Source organism: Glycine soja, chromosome 13, assembly GCF_004193775.1.
Source record: "Glycine soja cultivar W05 chromosome 13, ASM419377v2, whole genome shotgun sequence".
NCBI classification, from domain to species: Eukaryota; Viridiplantae; Streptophyta; class Magnoliopsida; order Fabales; family Fabaceae; genus Glycine; species Glycine soja.
Genome location: NC_041014.1, coordinates 27,427,724 through 27,447,080, shown reverse-complemented (window position 1 = coordinate 27,447,080; position 19,357 = coordinate 27,427,724). Strand labels below are relative to the sequence as shown.

At 29.0% G+C, this 19,357-nt stretch overlaps 1 protein-coding gene across 2 annotated transcripts; it reads left to right on the top strand.

Moving 5' to 3' along the window:
* Positions 1 to 12,929: 12,929 nt before the first annotated feature.
* On the top strand, positions 12,930 to 17,624 carry LOC114380845 (cytochrome c oxidase assembly protein COX11, mitochondrial-like). Of its 2 annotated transcripts, XR_003659874.1 has the most exons (9): positions 12,930 to 13,095; positions 14,254 to 14,380; positions 14,676 to 15,036; positions 15,139 to 15,191; positions 15,900 to 15,972; positions 16,401 to 16,505; positions 16,801 to 16,881; positions 16,956 to 17,121; positions 17,207 to 17,624. XR_003659874.1 is itself a non-coding variant. In XM_028339927.1 (8 exons), the coding sequence occupies exons 2-8, from the start codon at positions 14,301 to 14,303 to the stop codon at positions 17,055 to 17,057; spliced, it is 855 nt and encodes a 284-aa protein (XP_028195728.1). In that variant the 5' UTR covers positions 12,930 to 13,095; positions 14,254 to 14,300; the 3' UTR covers positions 17,058 to 17,624. The 2 variants fall into 2 exon arrangements, 1 of the variants encoding a protein (XP_028195728.1); XM_028339927.1 differs by having other exon boundaries at positions 16,956 to 17,624.
* The last annotated feature ends 1,733 nt before the right edge of the window (positions 17,625 to 19,357 follow it).

The window sequence follows — 19,357 nt, the reverse complement described above, 5'->3', positions numbered from 1 at the left end:
TATTTAAAGCTACTTATTAAACTAAAAAAATCTTATAACAGTAAGATCACGTATTTGGTGATACCAACGTATTTTCATTCCCCAAATCTTGGTTTAACTATAGAAATAAATTAGTCTAATTTTTAAAACTATAATAAAAGCTTAATTTTAAATATTTAATTATATACATGTTAGATGTTTGTGTGAGAGAGAAACTAAGAATATATTGGGGAATGAAAGTCTCCGATGATTCTGCCGGACCCTACCCTTTTGACTCTTCCAATTTGAAACTAATGATAGAGATAGAGTGAGATATTCAACCCATTCCGATCCAGTTGTGTATGTTCTGTTTCTCCATCTACAAAATTCTATTGGACTTATAATAATAATAATTACATATTACTGAGTGAAATTAATTTTTAATTCAATAAATTAAAACACCAAGAAAACAAACACAAACTGAGTGCAGTGTAGTAGCTAGTTCGATCAATTCACCTCAACATAAACATTCTTGTGGATCGAAAGTCCAAACACAAACACACACACATGATGTATACGGTCTCAAACAGCTGTCCCAACTAATTCCATCTCTACACTTGCTTTTCCCTTTGGCCCCACCCCTGTCACGTATCCTAATACAACTTTGGAAAAAACTTGTTGTGGAGAGAGAAAAAGCACTTTCGTAATTCCCAAAACCAAAGTGTACACTGTAGGAAGGTCCTTGTTCTTTTTTCTTTGCCTCCTCTATTGACATGTAAAATGATATCATTTTCAGCAATGCTCTCAAGTCCTACCACACCACACCACCATCGCCAAAGTTAACCTAATTCCCGTCCCTTTCCTTTCCTTTACCTAAAGTTATACTATATATTATAACTATTCATTTCATGTACCCTTCTCCTCTCGATCTTTTTATCTTTTGCATGGGGGAATAATTTCAATCTGTCTTTTGTTCTGCATGTGATAAAGCATAATAATATATATTGCCTGACCAACAAGTCAAGTAATAAAGTCCCACCTTACTTTTTTATTTTTGGGTAAACTAGCTAGGACTCCCCCACTTTCCTTTCAAAAGATATTTCACTACGCCATGCATGGGCACACCTTTAGGCAACATTACCAAAATAACTCTTCTCAAAGTTTAAATGGTAAAGTGATCAAGTCGTAGGATATGGCCTTAAGAGCATATTATACATGGAAAACGTACATATTTGTTTTTATCATGTGTCAATCTTAAATTTTAATTGAAAAAATTATTTACAATATGTTAATGGTTTGAATTAGTCTTGGAGTCGTTACTTTGAGAAAAGAAAAATACTTAATTAATTACTAGTCAGATGATAATTAATATAATAACTTTATCTATTTTTTATTATAATGTTATTGATGTGAAATATCTACTAATTTTATTGATGATTAATTTTTATTAAAAAATTTGATGATAATTTTTAATGGATTCTCTTCTTGCAACTATATATTTTCTATCTATAAGATTTGAAGTGGAAATCTTGCTTAAAAAGCTCACCTTAATTCCATCTGAATCAACATCATATTGGTAACAATATTTTTATCAGTGAAGACTTCTTGTGAAAGACAAAAAAGTAAAAAGCTAAAAATTAATAAAAGCACCAATGATCAAACTTCTGATTATCTAATCACAAATGTTTCAATAATAGGTTAACAACTACCACTTCTTAGTGTAGTTTGAACTAAATATGAACATTATCTCATTAAAGAGCTGCATAAAAAGATTATTCTTAAATATTTGTAAGACAATAAGTAAAGATATTTTAGTCTAAATTTGTATAAATGATTTTTTTTTTAATTTGTGTGGAAAAAACTTAAACAACTAAAAATTAGGAAATTAAAGGGGAGAGTATTACCTTTGTCCCTTTATATAGAAACTAGTAGCTCCTTCCATATTTTTAGACGTTTGACCTTCTGTTTTTATCCCAAAATAATTGATATTTTATCATTTTAATGTTTAATTATTTATGTTTTCTCAATAATTTTAACGATAATTTGACAAAAATAATACAAATAATTAAAAAATAAAAATACATCTTTTACTTAAAATCAAAATTATAGGTACATCTGAATAGATAAAAAAAAAGAAAAAGAAAGAGGAGGCATACAAATTTACCACCCCTGAGGCTGAGAGTAGTGATTATTGAAAATATATAAAAATAGAAAGAAAAAAAAACATTGACAAAGTCACGTGACAGATTTTAGATATGTCTAACAGAGCTGTAGTTTTTTCTCTGTAATATTTAATATGTTTAGATTGACTGGTGTTTATGATTTCAACAACGACGAATCCTCCTAATCTTGAGGAGAGCATCTCGGGTATAATCCTACCTTGCTTATACAAATAAAGTATAGTTTTGACTTACCCCAACCTCCAACCCATAAAAGAAAAATAAAAGAACAAATTAATTTCAAAGAGAATACATATACCTTAAAATTTATTTATACCTTAGTTTCTGTGTAATCTCTGTTATATGCCATGCGTGCTACTTGAAATCCATGATGATAGAAATATATAATGAACATAGACTCCTGTGAATCTGGTCATTTTCAAAATGTATGTACCAATTCTAACTAGGACAATATACTGGCGTGCATTAAAAAACGAAAGGACATAAATGATGTTGACTTGAAATTGTCTAACGTACAATTTACACGAGTCGATGCCATCCTACAGTAATCACAGCTTTTAACAAATCAACTTCATAGATGAAAGTAGCATCTCTCCTCTCCATGTTCTCTAATAAAATATTGTAGTATTGTTTAGCATTTTGAAATAACCATAAGAAATTATATCAACTAATTAAGGTAAGTGAAAGCTTAATCCAAAATTTAGAAGTGGCAATACTTTGTTTTCAAACCTATTGCTAGCTAAATGTACACAGCTGCCAAATCAGTTTGATCAGAAAATGACATCTACGTATTAGAACACAATTAGGAGTTTATTTTTAATCAACAACCAAATTTATTAAAATACTAGAATATAAGGAATATTCCAATCTTACGCATACAATATCAGAATGTTGTACAGGTCCAGAGAGGCACTTTTCAATTCACACCTCCAAGGGTCCCTTTTGAATATATTTTTAAAGAGCTTATTCACAACCTATTTATTATCTTATAAAAATAGCTTATAATATCTTCTTAAACTGTTTTCAGCTCATAATATTTCAATAATTTTTTTTCTGATATTCAATTAAAACTTTTAAATGGTATAAATAAGTCTTGCGATATTCAATTAAAATTTTTAGAATTTTTTAAAAGAGTGCAACAAAATCTGGTGGTATTTAATTATGATATTTTATGACTTAAAAAAATTTTGGTATTAAAAATATACAAATTTTGATAGATTGTTTTTAAGATGAAGTTAGATGGATCTCATCTGATTTTGTAGTATAAGACATTTATTAAACAATCTTTCCCAAATCCTTAAGATTTTGCTAGACTCTTCTTTGTGTCTATTGATTTGCAGATCTTCTTTTCTCGCATCACATATCATCTTCGCTCTTCAGTATCCAACAAAAAAAGGGATTTATTCAACTGAAAGAGGTATCAAATAGATACCAAAAAATAATATTCTTGGATGTGAGTCATATATGTTTTTCATCTTCTTTTGAAACTAAAAAATGTCATACATATTTTTTTCCTTTGCACTTTTATGTTTATTTTTAAATCAAATTAACATTTGTCTTAAATGTCAAGGTTAATCATGTTTTTTTTATACTAACTATATATGTTCATTACCTGTTCGACATAATATTTTCATGACTATCATTTTTAATTTTATCCTCTCCATAACACAATAATCCTCCTACAAAATTTTTACTCTTATCAGTCCCTTTAGTATATGTTTATTATTTCATTTCATTTAAACATGTTATTGGATTTATCATTAAATAATTGTAGTAATTGAAAAAAAAATAGTGTATAATTTTAAATCTATTGTTCAAATCCAAAAATAAGGATGAGAAGATGTTATTACAAGAAATATTACTATAAGACTTAAAGTTAGAATTATTTTAGCTATTAAAAGATTAAAAAATTATAATAATTTTACTTTTTTTATCCAAATCTCATTATTTCTTATTACTTTTTTCATCAATTTTTATAATTTTAAATGTATTTTTAAAAATTCATAGAATTATTTTAAATCTTTTAAATTCTTACGATATAAATCTATTAAAATTCAAATTATCATAAAAATCTCATAAAAAAATTTGATAAATTATAATATTCATACTTAATCTTTAAAATTCAAAAATTTATTTTATACTAAAATAATCTTTTAAAATGATAATCTTATACATCCCTTAATTCGTATACAAACGTTTAAGTATTTAATTTTTCAGTTACAAAATCAACTTATATACACAATTACTTTTATATATATATATATATATATATATATATATATATATATGGTCGTGTATTATAGAAATCTAAATAATTGAGGCAGTGCTGACATTCAAAACTCTGGTGCTATTTGCTAAGATAATTTTTTTAATGCTTTGATTGGACTACGCATTAATTCTCTCCCATTCGTACTCATTGTGCAGCTAGCTAGCTAGCAATACTTCATATTTGGTTGATTGGACCAATGGGGAATTTAACTCTTATTTTGGACACATTTCAAAGAATATATTAGAAAATTAAAGTAGGGAAAGGGGGCAGGGATGTCTGTAAAACCTGTGACATTTTTATTGATTTCACGTGGCAATTTGGGTATATGGATTTGGCTATTCCCAATATTCTCTGGGTTTTACTTGCATCCGGTTGATAATTAGGACAAAGCCTGAATGTCAATGTCCAATTATTATACATTCAAATGAAAATCAAAGATATATAAATACTAGCATAGTACTACTAGTAGTATTTGTTAATGTTCCAGGGAAGACAATAAGCAGGGACCATAATTATCATTGTCGCCTAAAACGTGATTTGCAATGTCAAACGCCTGGATAGTGGCTAAATGTAACCTTCCTAACTTTAAACAATCAAGCCTTTATAATTATTTCCCCACTATATGCTTTGTTAAAGTTATTGTACTACACACTCACTATAAACAAATAATTTAATTTAATGGTCATATTCTATTTGTATATACATTTAATTATAAATTATTATTTAAATTATTTTAAGATATTTTTTAAAAAGTTAATAAACTTATTATACATAATAAATTATGATTAGTTATTTTTATCATAAACAAATGTCATTCTATGGTATGTGAAGTATGTAATTAAGATTAGAACAAGAAAACAAATAAAAGAGCAAGTAGCATTGTATGCAAAGTATAAACACGAAGAAAGAAATGGAAGGTGTGAGAAAGACATGTCAATGTGGAGTTTTGTTATGTAAAGTGAGGAATTGAAGAAAGGAACTAGGGTCCAAATTTTCATCCCTTATGACAAGCGAATAAATTGAAGGTGAAAGACCACCACCCAAAGAATGTACCGTACAGTGTCCACCACCTACATACCCAACTCAACCACCCACCTTCCCATCAATCACCGAAATTCATTTCATCCACCACTTTGCACTCGTACAATTGTACCTCTATCTCTCCTCTATGCGTGTGTGTATATATACATACATCCCTCCTCATTCTCATATATGTGTCCAAATAATCACCCATCAACATTCAAAATATATATAATTTCAATATTTTATCAAAGCCAAATGATTTTTTTTCATAAGAGTAGACGTGGAGATGAAATTTGCGGTGATTAATTAATTTTCATGAGGGTCAAAGCAAGAGATAAGAATCGTTGTAGTGAATTGGCTACATGATACATTATTACAATTGACACATGGAACAAAGTTGTACACTTTGACGTTGACATATTAATGTGTGCATGAGACTGAGAGAAAGTGAAAGGAAGTAACGTTGAATAGTAGAGGAGATAATGGCGGGTGAAGGATAGACAGTGTCGGTATATGCGGAGGTGAAAAGGAATGAAAGCTTTGTGTCTTTAGTTTTACTGTTTTAGTATACTAGTTAATTAATTAATGCAAGACACCGGATTCTTATACAAATTTATTTTATGGTATAAATATTTTATATTTAAAAATTAAAAGTTTTCATTTGAGTGCATATATTATTCTTACGTTAACGATTTTTTTATCAAAATAAATATTATTGGATGAAATTAATTAAAATGCATTGACAGTATTTTTCTTTTATTTTTACATTTTTATCGACTCATGACTTATATTATAATTAAAAATTCTTAACTTTTATAAGAATTGGAATGTTAAACTGGTTTGCTAAGAAAGGGGTTAGGATGGAACACTCTTGGAAGCTTTTTGGAATTATCCTCCTCGTGATATATTCAGGCAAACCTCCTTGCTGAATGCTGATGCAATATTAGGGACGTGCTAAATTAGGTATAGTAATTGTTTTGTTTTATTAATTTCTAATGTACCAACAAAACTAAAACAAAAAAATCATTCTTGATTTTGGAACACATTATTTCACTTATTGAATCATTTGCAGGCAGAATTAAATTTTACGAATGAGATAAATTTCTATTTGGATAAAGTTATTGATCGCAAAATTACTTCAGCATGCTCTAATGATATATTTTTTTGTTGTTATAAGCTCAATTAAGTATATAAAAGTATGTATCTGTGATTACTTTAAAATTAGTAATTTTTGTGTGTTTAAAGACTGAATTCCAAACAAATAACAAAAATATTTTCTTAGTGTAAGTGTTCAAGCTGTTAAAAAAAAGTGTAAGTGTTCAAAGATTGAGTTTATGTTTGATAAACAGCTCAAAACAAGACAAGAAAAATGATGTTTTTTTACCGCAACAAGAAAAAGGATTTTTATTCCATACTTGTTGTATTTAAAAATAAAACAAAATACAAATTTGAAAAATGGTATATTTTATTTTTATTGAAATGCATGTTAAATCATCAATAAGATGTTAAATGTACTGTTACATTTTGTTCTGCGTAAACTTAATTATTCTTTTAATAAAAAATAATGACATGTCAATATCTTAGAGGAAGGAAAATAAATTTATTAAACATATAGGGCAAGATTTTTAAAGTGGGATAATTGATTTGGCTATTTGGCCCATTCCTCGAAAAGAGAATAATAAATGCAAAGGGCCCGAAGCATACAGTACTTCTTTGGCAGAACAGAAATGTAAGTCCTGATGTGAGAGGTGAGGAAATGATTTTGTAATCGATTGCTTTATGATTGATGAACATTGAAAAAGTGTGCAATTGACAGTGAGATAGAGAGAGAATAGTGGGGGTGGAAAAAGTTCTTCTTTTTTTAATCCAAAGGCTCTTTATTTTAACTTTCACTTTTTCAACTCTGACATATCAAGAAAAGTGATCAGAGAAGGGAGCAATTAATTATGAGGTTATGATGACTCTATGATCAACAATGCAGGCCATGCATGGTGTAGTTGGCTTGTTTAATGCAGTACCCTTTGTACTATATATATATATATATATATATATATATATATATATAGACACACACACTGAAGGACACATTGCTGTGCTTTTTAATTACATTTTTAAAAAAGCTTCTTTCCTCTCAAATCAATTTTTCATTTTAAAATTTTCTTATTATTTTTTTTATCATATTATATGTGTTAAATATTTATCAATTTTATAAATAGTAAATTTTGATACAATAAAATACATTAATCAATTGGTGTAAAATTATTTTAACCTAAGCAGTAATCTCATTTAAGTTTTGGATCCGAGTTGTTTCATCTTTGTTATCTAGAATGATTTTGCCTTACTCGTATTATATTATCTTTAATAGAAGAAATATGTAGTTTAAACAAAAAAAAAAAAAAACTAATCTTTGTTTCAAAAAAAATTACTATAGTTAGCCAATGGTGAGAGAAGTTAAGATTGATACACAAAATTTTTAATTCAATTCTCTTTATGTTGTTATACATTAGATAAAAAAAATATTTTTAAAAAAATCTAGTTAATTATCTTCAAAAATATATATTTTTTCTTTCACACACTTAAACTTGAGAGTTTATTAAAAAAATGCAGTTCTATTTACACTAATAACATGTTTGCAAATTGTAAATTGTGTATTGGTATATGGGAGTAGAAGAGAGGGAGAGGGTATGTGAAATATATATGAATAATAATAGTAGAATTATTATTTGCATTGTGTGTGTTGAAGTGCATGCGTGTGTGGGAGAGGATAGAGAGTGACTGAGCTTTCACATCATGGCTTGTTAAGGGCCCTGAGAAGCGAGGCTGACAATGTCCTTCACGAAAGTCGCTGACTCTATTGTCTGCCCCGCATTTAAAGCGCGCTCTGTTTCTGTAACGTCCAACTCTTTGTAACTTTGTGCCGTATATATTGGCCCCTCTTCCTTCAATATACTATCATTCTATATTTTATTCAGACTTCCATTCCATACATTATACATCATACATGCCCCTTTTTCTTTTCTTCAATTCAAACTAATAAAATCCCTCTATCATATAATATAATAATCATTTCTAATTCACAAATTAATTTAATTTTATGAATAATCAATCTTTGATACCACCTACCCCTCTACTCTACTAATTAGTATATGTGTCTATTCATTTTTTTAACATAATATTAATATAGGGTTATTTCTATCACAAACAGTAATAAAGTTTTATTAGAGATTAGAAATATATATAAGATGAATATTTTTTTTTTAATAATTTTTTTTATATTTAATAGTCAATCAAAATTTAAATCCTGTTATAAGTCGCTACAACTTATGTAAACAATTATTGATGATGCTCACTTATTAGACTTGTGCAAACAAGCATTTAGCATGGATCCACTGCTCATATCACATTGGTGCTTATTATTATTTCTGATGGGGCCAAAGTTGGGAAGAAGTGGTGGTGAGTCTGGCAAAAAATCCTGGTCTTCTCTATGTCTTACATTAGTTTGAAAATTGTGTCATTAACAGAAATGGTATTACCAAAGCATGTTTTCCTTTGTCCGCAAAATAAAACGCAGTAATGCAATGTCACTGCCAGTCAACCACCAAAGGGGGGGAACATTTCCCCTTATTTAATCACCATGCATTTAGGGTTAATTTTTCAAGCAGGCCTATAAAAAGTTAACTTTGGATTTGTAGTTTTTTTTTTTTACGTACAGTCAAAAGCTCTGCTTTCTTTGTTTTCTTTTATGTTGGGTACCAGAATAGGAAAAATTGTAAGTTCAGTTCAGTTATGTGTCATCTGGGATTTGTCCTAGAGGTGGGTGGGGCGGGTTACAACATGAAAACAAAACGTTACTAGTTTAGATCTTGCCATTAATTTATTATAAAGGGTTGAGACCATAGTAGGTCTTCTCTTGGAACTTGGGTTTTGATTGCTCTCCCAAGTCTTTGTCATTTTCTTTAATGCAATTGCAATTCATCACTTTGAGCTCTCATCTCATCACATTCCTTGTGATCTTCCCAAATTACTTTAACTAACTAATTATATATCCAAATTGAAATACTTTCCATGATACAACTTCGTGTGTGGTCCTTTATTGCATACCAATTTAATTACACAATTCAGAAAAGCTGAAGACTTTTAATTAAATAATAAATTCAATAAAGAGAACAGAAATATGAGATATATATGTGCTTTTTCTTCTCAACTTGATCTTAAACCAAACTTTAAAGATCACAAATGGGGGACCAAGAAAGTATAGAGAGATGATATGGGGTGGTCCAATTCTTTGTTGGACCGTGATCCAACAATAATAACGGACTTAGAACATTTTCTCTTAGCTAAGAAGTGCTTCGGCCATCAACAGTGTACTAATAACTTTTATCTATCTATATTTGCAGGTTCATCTTAAATAGAGTGAGATTTGTCCTTGGTAATAGTATATACCAATTAGGGGTAGATATCTAAAATACCTATGTGCACAGTGTCTTCACCATCAAAGTTGTTGGGAAAATTTAAGATCAACAATGAACAATGTCTACCACGTTAGGTAAAGTATAAGGGACTACAAGGCATCAAGCGGATCAGAGAACGGAATAAGGCATAAAGATATTAAACTCAAAGTCAGTTATATATTTGTTTTATAGGGTTCTAGGAACTAGGGTTGTACCACAAGAAATGGTCCTCAATAGAAGCCTACAACTAGGTCAGGTTTTGGCTCATAAGGAATCACCCTGATCAGTCCTTCTCACCTCCATAATTTCATTTTTGTTTTTCTAGGAATCTAGAACTTTGCATTCATTTCTGTTCCAACGTTGTCTCAGTTTCATAATCATCACTTGGAATAATTCAACTACGAATAACAGCTAATCAACTAATTAGTAATTTACCTCTCCCCCTAACTAATTAGAAATTAATGAAAGATGATAATTATAATAAGAACGAACAATGAGGTGAAGCAATAACTAAAATAAAATATATTACGTAGCTAAGTCTTCTAGAAACCTTTTGACGTGCAGCAATATTATTACCAAGTATGGTAAATAAAACAGCTTGGAACTTTTGTGGTGGGTGGGAGCAAAACCTGCCCTCTTCTTACCCATTAATGAAATTAGTGATAAAAGAAACTGAATAAAATTAGTCTTCCTTTTAGGGCTTCATCAGGCACACTTGTAACAAGACTAACATTCTCAAATTTCTAAACAAAAACTAAATGTAATTAGCGTAAAACTAATTTCAATTTTGACATTTTATCCCTCTCAAATACCCATTGCATTCTAGCTACCAGTTAGTCAATTACGTGACAGAAAAAAGTTCAAAATTGAATTAGAAGTTCTGGGCTATGAATACGATTTCTTGATGGCGGCTATAGGCCCAAGTAAGTGAGTGCAACAATATGGGCTCGAATATTGGGTTGAAGGCAGCTATTGGGCATATGGACTATCATGCACCTTTGTTGGGGTATTTTTTCATGTACCCTAATATCTCAAACTGCACCTGCTTTATATTTCGAAAAGGATAGTCTAGAGTGTAAAACTGCATTTTGAGTTAGGAATAAAGTATTTGAACACCCCAATGCCGAATGACATCATAATTCATAAGAGAGATAGAGAGAGAAGAAAGAGTATAACAACTTGATGCTTTGTACCAATTTTTTGTCGCCATAAATTAATTTTTATATTTTAGTTGCTACAATTTGCATTTTTAAAATCATCAAAAAGTGTTAATTTATTATGGATGGACTAAAAATGATAATTTTTCAAAAATTAGAGACTAAAATAATATATTTAAATTTCAGGGATTAAAAAAGCAAACCACCAATCAGATACTAAAACAATAATTAAGAAAAAAAAAACAATGTGACTTGTCATTTTGTGTAATCACGGGCCACTCTAATGACTATGGGAATCTCTTGTTCTTTTCGGGCCCTTTGTTGCCCGTTTCATATTCAAATGCAAACCAGGAAAAAAAAATACATGTGGGCTCTTTAGAAAAAAAGTTGTAATCGCTTTCATATAATCTTTTAATTCATAATATATAAATAAATTGTAATATTATATATTTTTACTTAAAAAAGTGGTAAAACAAGCAAACAGTCTTAGATACCCCAATACACCAGTACAGGATCACCAAAAAAACTACTACAAAAGCCTAAACATCAATATATGTTACTTAGTCACATCTACTCAACTAGTAATTGAGAGGCTAGGAGATCTCTTAGAGTAGGATTTCTCACCAAATAAGATTTTAGGAACATATATATAAGTGAAAATTTTCGAAGAGGATGAAAATTAACTTTAAGTCCTTTATCGCTTATGTTGACCTAAATTAACTAATATATATATATATATATATATATATATATATATATATATATATATATATATATATATTATATTTTTATTTTCTCTTCTAAGTAATTTTTATTTTAAGATTAAATTACTCATTTAATTCCTATAGTTTTACAATTCTTATCTTTTTAGTCCCTATAGTTTGAAAGTAGTTTTTTTAGTCTCTATAATTTACATTTTAATTCTCTTTTAGTCCCTATAGTTTAAAAGTGTTCTTTTTAGTCCTTATAATTTGTATTTTAATTCTGTTTTAGTCCCTATAATTTGTATTTTAATTACCTTATAGTTCTTATTACAAAAAAATATATAAAAATAATTAGCTACAAATTAGTTATAAATTATCAACTATTTTTTTATTACAAATTATCTTGCGATAAATTAATTACGAATTACTTATTAATATTTTTGTAGTTAATTGTAATTGATAATATTACTTATATTTTGATGGTAAGGATTAAAATGAAATTAAAATATAAAGTATAAGGACTAAAAATATCACTTTTAAATTATAAGGACTAAAATGAAATTAAGATATAAATTATAAGGACTCAAAAAATCACTTTGAAACTATATGAACTAAAAGAGAATTAAAATATAAATTAGAGAGATTAAAAAAATCACTTTAAAACTATAAAGATTAAAATGTACAAATGATAAAAAAAATGAATAATTAAATCTTATTTAAAAAAAATGTTAAAGAAAATTATATAAAGATGATAAAATAATTTTCCATAGATGTAAATATGTTTTTATTTCTTTAATATAATTGCATCTTGACCTTTTCTTTTTACTCCCATTTCTAGTGAAACAAACAACTTACTTATATCTTAATCTCTTCTTTCAAAACAAACACACTATTAATACATGAAATAAATGAAATGCAGAACATTAACACAATAATTATATAATTTTTTCCTTTTTATATTAAAACTAAATTATCATTTTTAAAAACAATAGACTTGTTGAAAAATCATAATATCTAGCATAACCAAAACATATTTAATTATACATTAGATATAAATCATGTTAAAAAATTATTAGTACCTTTTTTATATAAATGACCTTATAAATTATAAAATACTATGAAACACTCCCTAAAAAAGAATATTAATTAATATTAATATCTAATTAATATGAAGGTTACTTGAAGTTCAATTCAATATTCGATCCAAGTGACAAAAAAAAGAAGGTTTATTCAATCTTTTGGAGGCCTGAGTGTCATCTCCAATCCATAGCTTGCAATTCCCGGCAAGCACAGTGATTGGTGTCCAGAAAGGCTTCAGCTTGCTCCTCCCTTCTCAACTTCAACAATTTCGCTGTAACACTTCTTCTCTCATTCTCGCAGTTTCACATTTTTACAACATTTCTCCAAATTTTATGTTTTAGTTTATGGGATATGGAGATTGTGTTCACATGTGATTTGGGTCTGATTTTGATTTTGCGTTTGTGGGGTTATGGTTCCCAGGAGAACATGTTTTGTGGTGCACTAATGTTGTTCGATGAAATGCCCCACTGTCGTGATATTTTTCAATGGCTGGACCCTTTGCATCGGAAAGCTTAACCCATTTCTAATTCTTTGTTTCGTTTTATATTCAACGTCAAGAATTGTTCTCTATGGCTGCTTGTGCTTGGTTGAGCTAACATGCTCTGTTGAAAGCATCATTCTCAGTTAGTTTGTATTGGGAGTTTCTTGCTTTTGCTTGGTTTTAGGGAGAGTAATCATAAACTGATTCAAAGTAAAAGAGGATTTTTTCCCTCTTCCTGGGTTCCATGTTAATGTTTTATGGCTCATGCCTGGTCCATTTTGAATACTTTTATACTTTTATTGTTTATTATTGGGACAATAATAGAAATTTAGTTCCAATTAAAGTAATTGGCGGGGAGGATATATTCAGTGACAGACTGATCCCAAGAGTGAGTTTATTTTGATTTGGTTTGAAGATTACTTCCTTCACAGGTGCTGTCTGCCAGATTTTAGTGTGCTGTTATTGTGGTGGTTTTGTTAATAAATTTAAATTATTTATTAACTTGAGAGTTTATCTTCGACATTCTAATTTTGTAAATTTATTTATCTATATGTAAATAGTTCTACAAAATGTATGAATGAAAAATTTTCATGCAATCTGATTTCAAACAAAACAATATTTTTATTATGAAGTTATGAACAAACAAATAGAAAATTGTCATAGAACTGATTTTTTAGGAAAAAGAAATTCTATTTGATGCTGGCACCTAGCACTGTTTGAGAGCATTAAGGTTCCATTTTTGTGTCTGTATAATTGTATGTATTGACATTTTGATTCTTTTCCTAATTTCTAATATTGGAAAAGATTCATTCATTTATTTTGGTTCTTGATCAAATGATACGTATAATTTTATTACAAAATAATTGTTTTCATCTATGATCAATATTTCAGCACCCAAACATTTCTAAACATGCTTCACAGAAGTTTATACTTATTTTCTTTTCTTGCAGATAGCACTTAATGTCCTGTTGTTGTAGGGACATCAGTCTTGCTAAACATGATATGGTCAAGGCTAAGTAGGAGAACTCATCTTTTGCCATCCCTTAAGACTTTGCAAACAAACTCTCTTGAATCCAGGTTATGTGATGTTGCACTAATTCCTATATTTTTGTTAATTTTGTCTCAGATTATTAATTCTTTTATGGGGTATGTTCTGAAACATATTGGCGATAAAATGAATGGAATTATACTTTACTTCTTAGGCAGACTTCTCAAACCAATTGTTCTCTCTAATTAGTGTTTTGTTCTAATTATAGAGATACATATATGTGCAATGAAACCTTTTGCTTCTCTAAAGTCTGACTTCCAAAAAGAAAATGTGAAGAAATTAGTTTCTAATGAGTTATTTGTAGATAATTTTGTTTTTATTCAGATGCCTGTCTATCATTCCTAAAGGATCAAGTTACAAGTTCACTAATCCTAGTTCCAGCTTCCAACACAATTTTTCTTGTTATATACGGTTATCAAAGTTTAAGCAAGAATTGAGTACAAAATCATTCCATCTGTGTTGCCGCTCTTCAGCTTTTGCTTCACAGTATGTTGGAAAGTCATGTGCCATACCTGGTTTCCGACACTTCTCATCTCATGCATCCAAAGAACAGAAATCCCGAAAGATGCTTTTATACTTGACGGGCTTAGTTTTTGCTATGGTTGGGTGCACATATGCTGCAGTTCCCCTATACAGGAGATTTTGCCAAGCAACTGGCTATGGGGGAACTGTTACCCGGCGTGAGGTGTGTTTGAGTTGGTTTTCTATGGTTTTTCGTTCTTTCATCAACTGGGTTGGCAATTTTACTTTTTTTTATCTGTTGATTACGAAAATTTGCACTTTTCAGACTGTTGAAGAAAAGATTGCTCGACATGATACCAATAATACAGTCACCACAAGGTGTTGTTTTTTTCTTATTAGATGTTATATTTTTACGAGGGCGAGCCCTGGTGCAGCGGTAAAGTTGTGCCTTGGTGACTTGTTGGTCATGGGTTCGAATTCGGAAACAGCCTCTTTGCATATGCAAGGGTAAGGCTGCGTACAATATCCCTCCCCCATACCTTCGCATAGCGAAGAGCCTCTGGGCAATGGGGTACGAAGAAAAAAAAAAAAAGATGTTATATTTTTACCATCAATCATAGGATTAATTTTTTCTTCAGGTTGATTGTTGTATGGTTATTAGAAATAGCTGTTGATTTCCCTAGAAATTTTGAAAGAAAAAAATTCATTATTTCCCTGTTCCTCACATGGTGGTTCAATTTCTTTGAGCTGCTTTGTTTCCTTCATTTATACTGTGCATTCATATAAGATAGTACTTGGGCAAAAAAAACTAAGCAAATGAAGGAAAACTTAAAAATATATTTGTTCAGCTTTATGCTGTACCAGAAGATTACTCCATAAAACTTGCCTATTCTGAACCATCAACAGTAGTACCTTTACCTTACTTTTGATATGTCAAAGGAAAATTAATTAATGATTTAATAAGAGATAAGCTTACAACTTTACGAGAAATTATTCAATAAACCTCCATTCCGGTGTGGTGTTTTGGAAGCTAGCTTTTCTGCAGTTGTAACTATTATTGGGTTGATGAGTTTTTTTCTTTTACAGGGAAATTGTGGTCCAGTTCAATGCTGATATTGCTGATGGGATGCCATGGAAGTTTGTTCCCACACAGAGACAGGTTTTTCTTTACTTAACATTTTGCACCTTACAGAAAACATTCTGCATTTCCATCACAAAGAGGATATATTAACTTACATGTGAAAGTATTATTTAAGATAACATTTAATTTTATTTCTTGGAGCTGTTAATTTTATTTGTACTAGTCCATGATAATTTAAGAATGGAAACTCAAAGAACTAGTAATAGTCAAGTCAAGTTAAAGACCGAGCTTTTGTTTAAAAAGTCATATCATAGTTTAAATATTTGGGGTACAAATGGTATTTTTAAATCTAAATCTAGTTGTATGCTTACCTTACACTTTCACATTTGATTGTGTTTGAGCTCTTGCTGACTTGCAAATGTTTCACGTGCCATTAAAAAAGTTGGATATTAAGGAGAATGAAAAAGTTAAAACTGTAATGTGGAATTATTCATTTATTCTACCAGGTTAGGGTCAAGCCCGGTGAAAGTGCCCTCGCATTTTATACTGCCGAAAACAAAAGTTCTACTCCAATAACAGGTGTTTCTACGTATAATGTCACTCCTATGAAGGTACTAACTACTAATTAATACTCTGTTCTATTGTATAACAATGATTATTCGTGAACTCTACAATTACATACTTAAGATTTTTGGAAGTTTATAATATAAAATGTCCCTTTGATTAAAACCTTGACTTTTGGCCGAGAACTTTATATCGATTTTTAAGTCTGCCAGTTGCAAGTCTTTTTTTTTTATCTCTTTTCTGTCTTATTGAAGAATGATTTCTTCCCTATTCTCCCCTTCCTAATACTTCCCAAATATTCATTTTACAAAAAATGTCCAAATTATAAATTTTCTCATACAGGCTGCAGTGTACTTCAATAAAATTCAATGCTTCTGCTTTGAGGAGCAGCGACTTCTTCCTGGAGAGCAGATTGACATGCCTGTAAGTGATTTTAAACTGAACTCCTATGTATCCACAATGCCCATACATCTAATACTATGTTGCTTGTACTGTAGGTATTCTTTTATATTGACCCGGAATTTGAGACGGATCCTAAAATGAATGGTATCAATAACATTATATTATCATATACCTTCTTCAAGGTTTCTGAGGAATAACACCAACTTGAATGTTTACATGAGAATCAAATAACAAGCTCCCTCCATTTCAAAGGACAAAGATGTATAATACATTGATGAAGCTCAAGTTTTGGTTTACTTATGGTGGCTGACATAAAAGACTAAAATTCATTTACTTATTTGTTTAGGACATATAAAGAAGGTTGCCTCTTCTGTATGATTGCCAAGTTCTTGAATATTTTCAGCTTCAGCAAAACTACCAGAAAACCCTTGTGATCAAGTTTTGAAGGTTCAAGGTACCATGCCGTGACATTTGGAATTATGCTGATTAAGTTAATGCAAGCCGAGGTTTGGAGTACCTCTTGAAATTAGCCATTTAGATGAATGAATCATTTTGCTTTCAGAATTTATTGATTGTAAAATTTATCTGAAGAACTGTAAAGGTTGAGATATATTCGCAAAATGGTAAGTGACAATGACGTCTATGACCAGGTGAAACTAGCATGGTATGAATTTTGGTGATAGTTTAACGGGTCATTTATCTTTATACTTTTACAAAACCTAATTATTTTCAATATATAGTTGACAGTTTGTAGAGTTTGTTTATTTTTTATGTTTTAAATAATTATTTTTTATATGGTTCTTTTGTATTCTGGTCAAATAAACCATGCCACGAAACTAGATACTATAACAAGGTAGATTTCCATGAACTAGTTGGCATTTTTTTTGTTTGCTTTATTGTGGTTTACTATGTTAAAAATATTTCGATCGTTCGGAGTTTTTTTTTTTTTTTTGAAAATCTGACCTTTATTGAAACAAAAGAATGTAAACATTTTGCTAATTTTATTACGAAAGAAATGGTATTTAGCTATTATTATTATTATTATTATTATTATTATTATTATTATTATTAAAACTAAGGTTAGAAAAAAGGTGTAGAATCTCATTTATCTATTAAAGTTTATCAAACAGTTGAAATTCTCAACATTTTATTTTATTCATCAAATATAGTTTAGAAATTATTGATTTACTTTAATTAATTAAGTGTAAAGAAAAAAATATTTTTTGAATTTTGAGATATCAAATTGATAAAATTAATTTATGAGAACAGAGTGATTATTAGTATATTTCTTTACAAAGATAAAATATGTATATATTATAGTTTTTTTACAATTTAAAAAATTCAATATAATTATTTAGTGATATAATTGAATCTGAATATAGAAATAATTATAATAAATTTTAACAAGATTATAAGAACTTTCATATAGTCTTAGAACTCTTTTTTTTTCGTAAAACAGGACAGAATTGCTTGTGAGTCATTCAATGTAATTGGATGTGTGTGAAAATTAATTTAAAGCATGGGTCTTGCATTCAAATGTGTTAAGGTGATAGAAATTGATTATGATGTGTAGCTAGTCAAGTACCTTTTTTTTGTTTTTTTTTTTTTTGTACAGGTCAAATACAAGTTTTATGTTTAATTTATTCTAAAATTAGAACTTCATCTTGAGAACCTATTAAATATAGGTTAGCATTTAGGGTCGGTACTTAATATTTTTCTTCTTCTGAAAGCAAGTATCTTTACAAACGAAAGTTATGAGACTAACTTGCGTGAAAGTAGACTACTAATTAAGGCACAACTCTCCCCATAAATGTTGTTTTCACATAAGTAGATATTTCAAACTCCTATCATATGCTTAAAGAGTCCAAACTATTAACCACTTAAGTTACGCCTTGTGGATATTTTTTGAGTCAATTGGCTCTTATATTAGTAGCTAAGACATCATACTTAAATTTTATCCATTCTATAATCATTATTTATCACAATACTACCTCTAATCCAATATATAATTTTTTTTTACATAATTCATTTAAACCAATAAAATATAATTACGTGAGTTAATATGTTATAAATTTTAATTTTATTTCAAGATTACCTATGACATTAAATGATTTAAAGTATGATTATTTTTCAAACTAATGAATATATTTTATTTTATTAATTCTTCAATAAATGTACAAAGAGTAATTGTTAGGGTAAAAAGATAATTTAACAATAAAGTAATCTTATATTTCTTGTAATTAGGACCAAGAAAATGTTATCTCTTGTTTTTTATATATATGATTACAAAAAAGATTAAAAAATAACGTATAATAATAATGGTGGCAAGTGCCGAAAATAACATCACTAATAACTGTAATAATAACATGGATGATAATAATGATAAAAATATCAAGTGCTCTAAAATTAATATTTGTTGCATACTGTGTGATAAAGATATGAACATTTTTAAATATTTAGAATTGAAAACAACTTATAAAACTAACTACTTTATAAT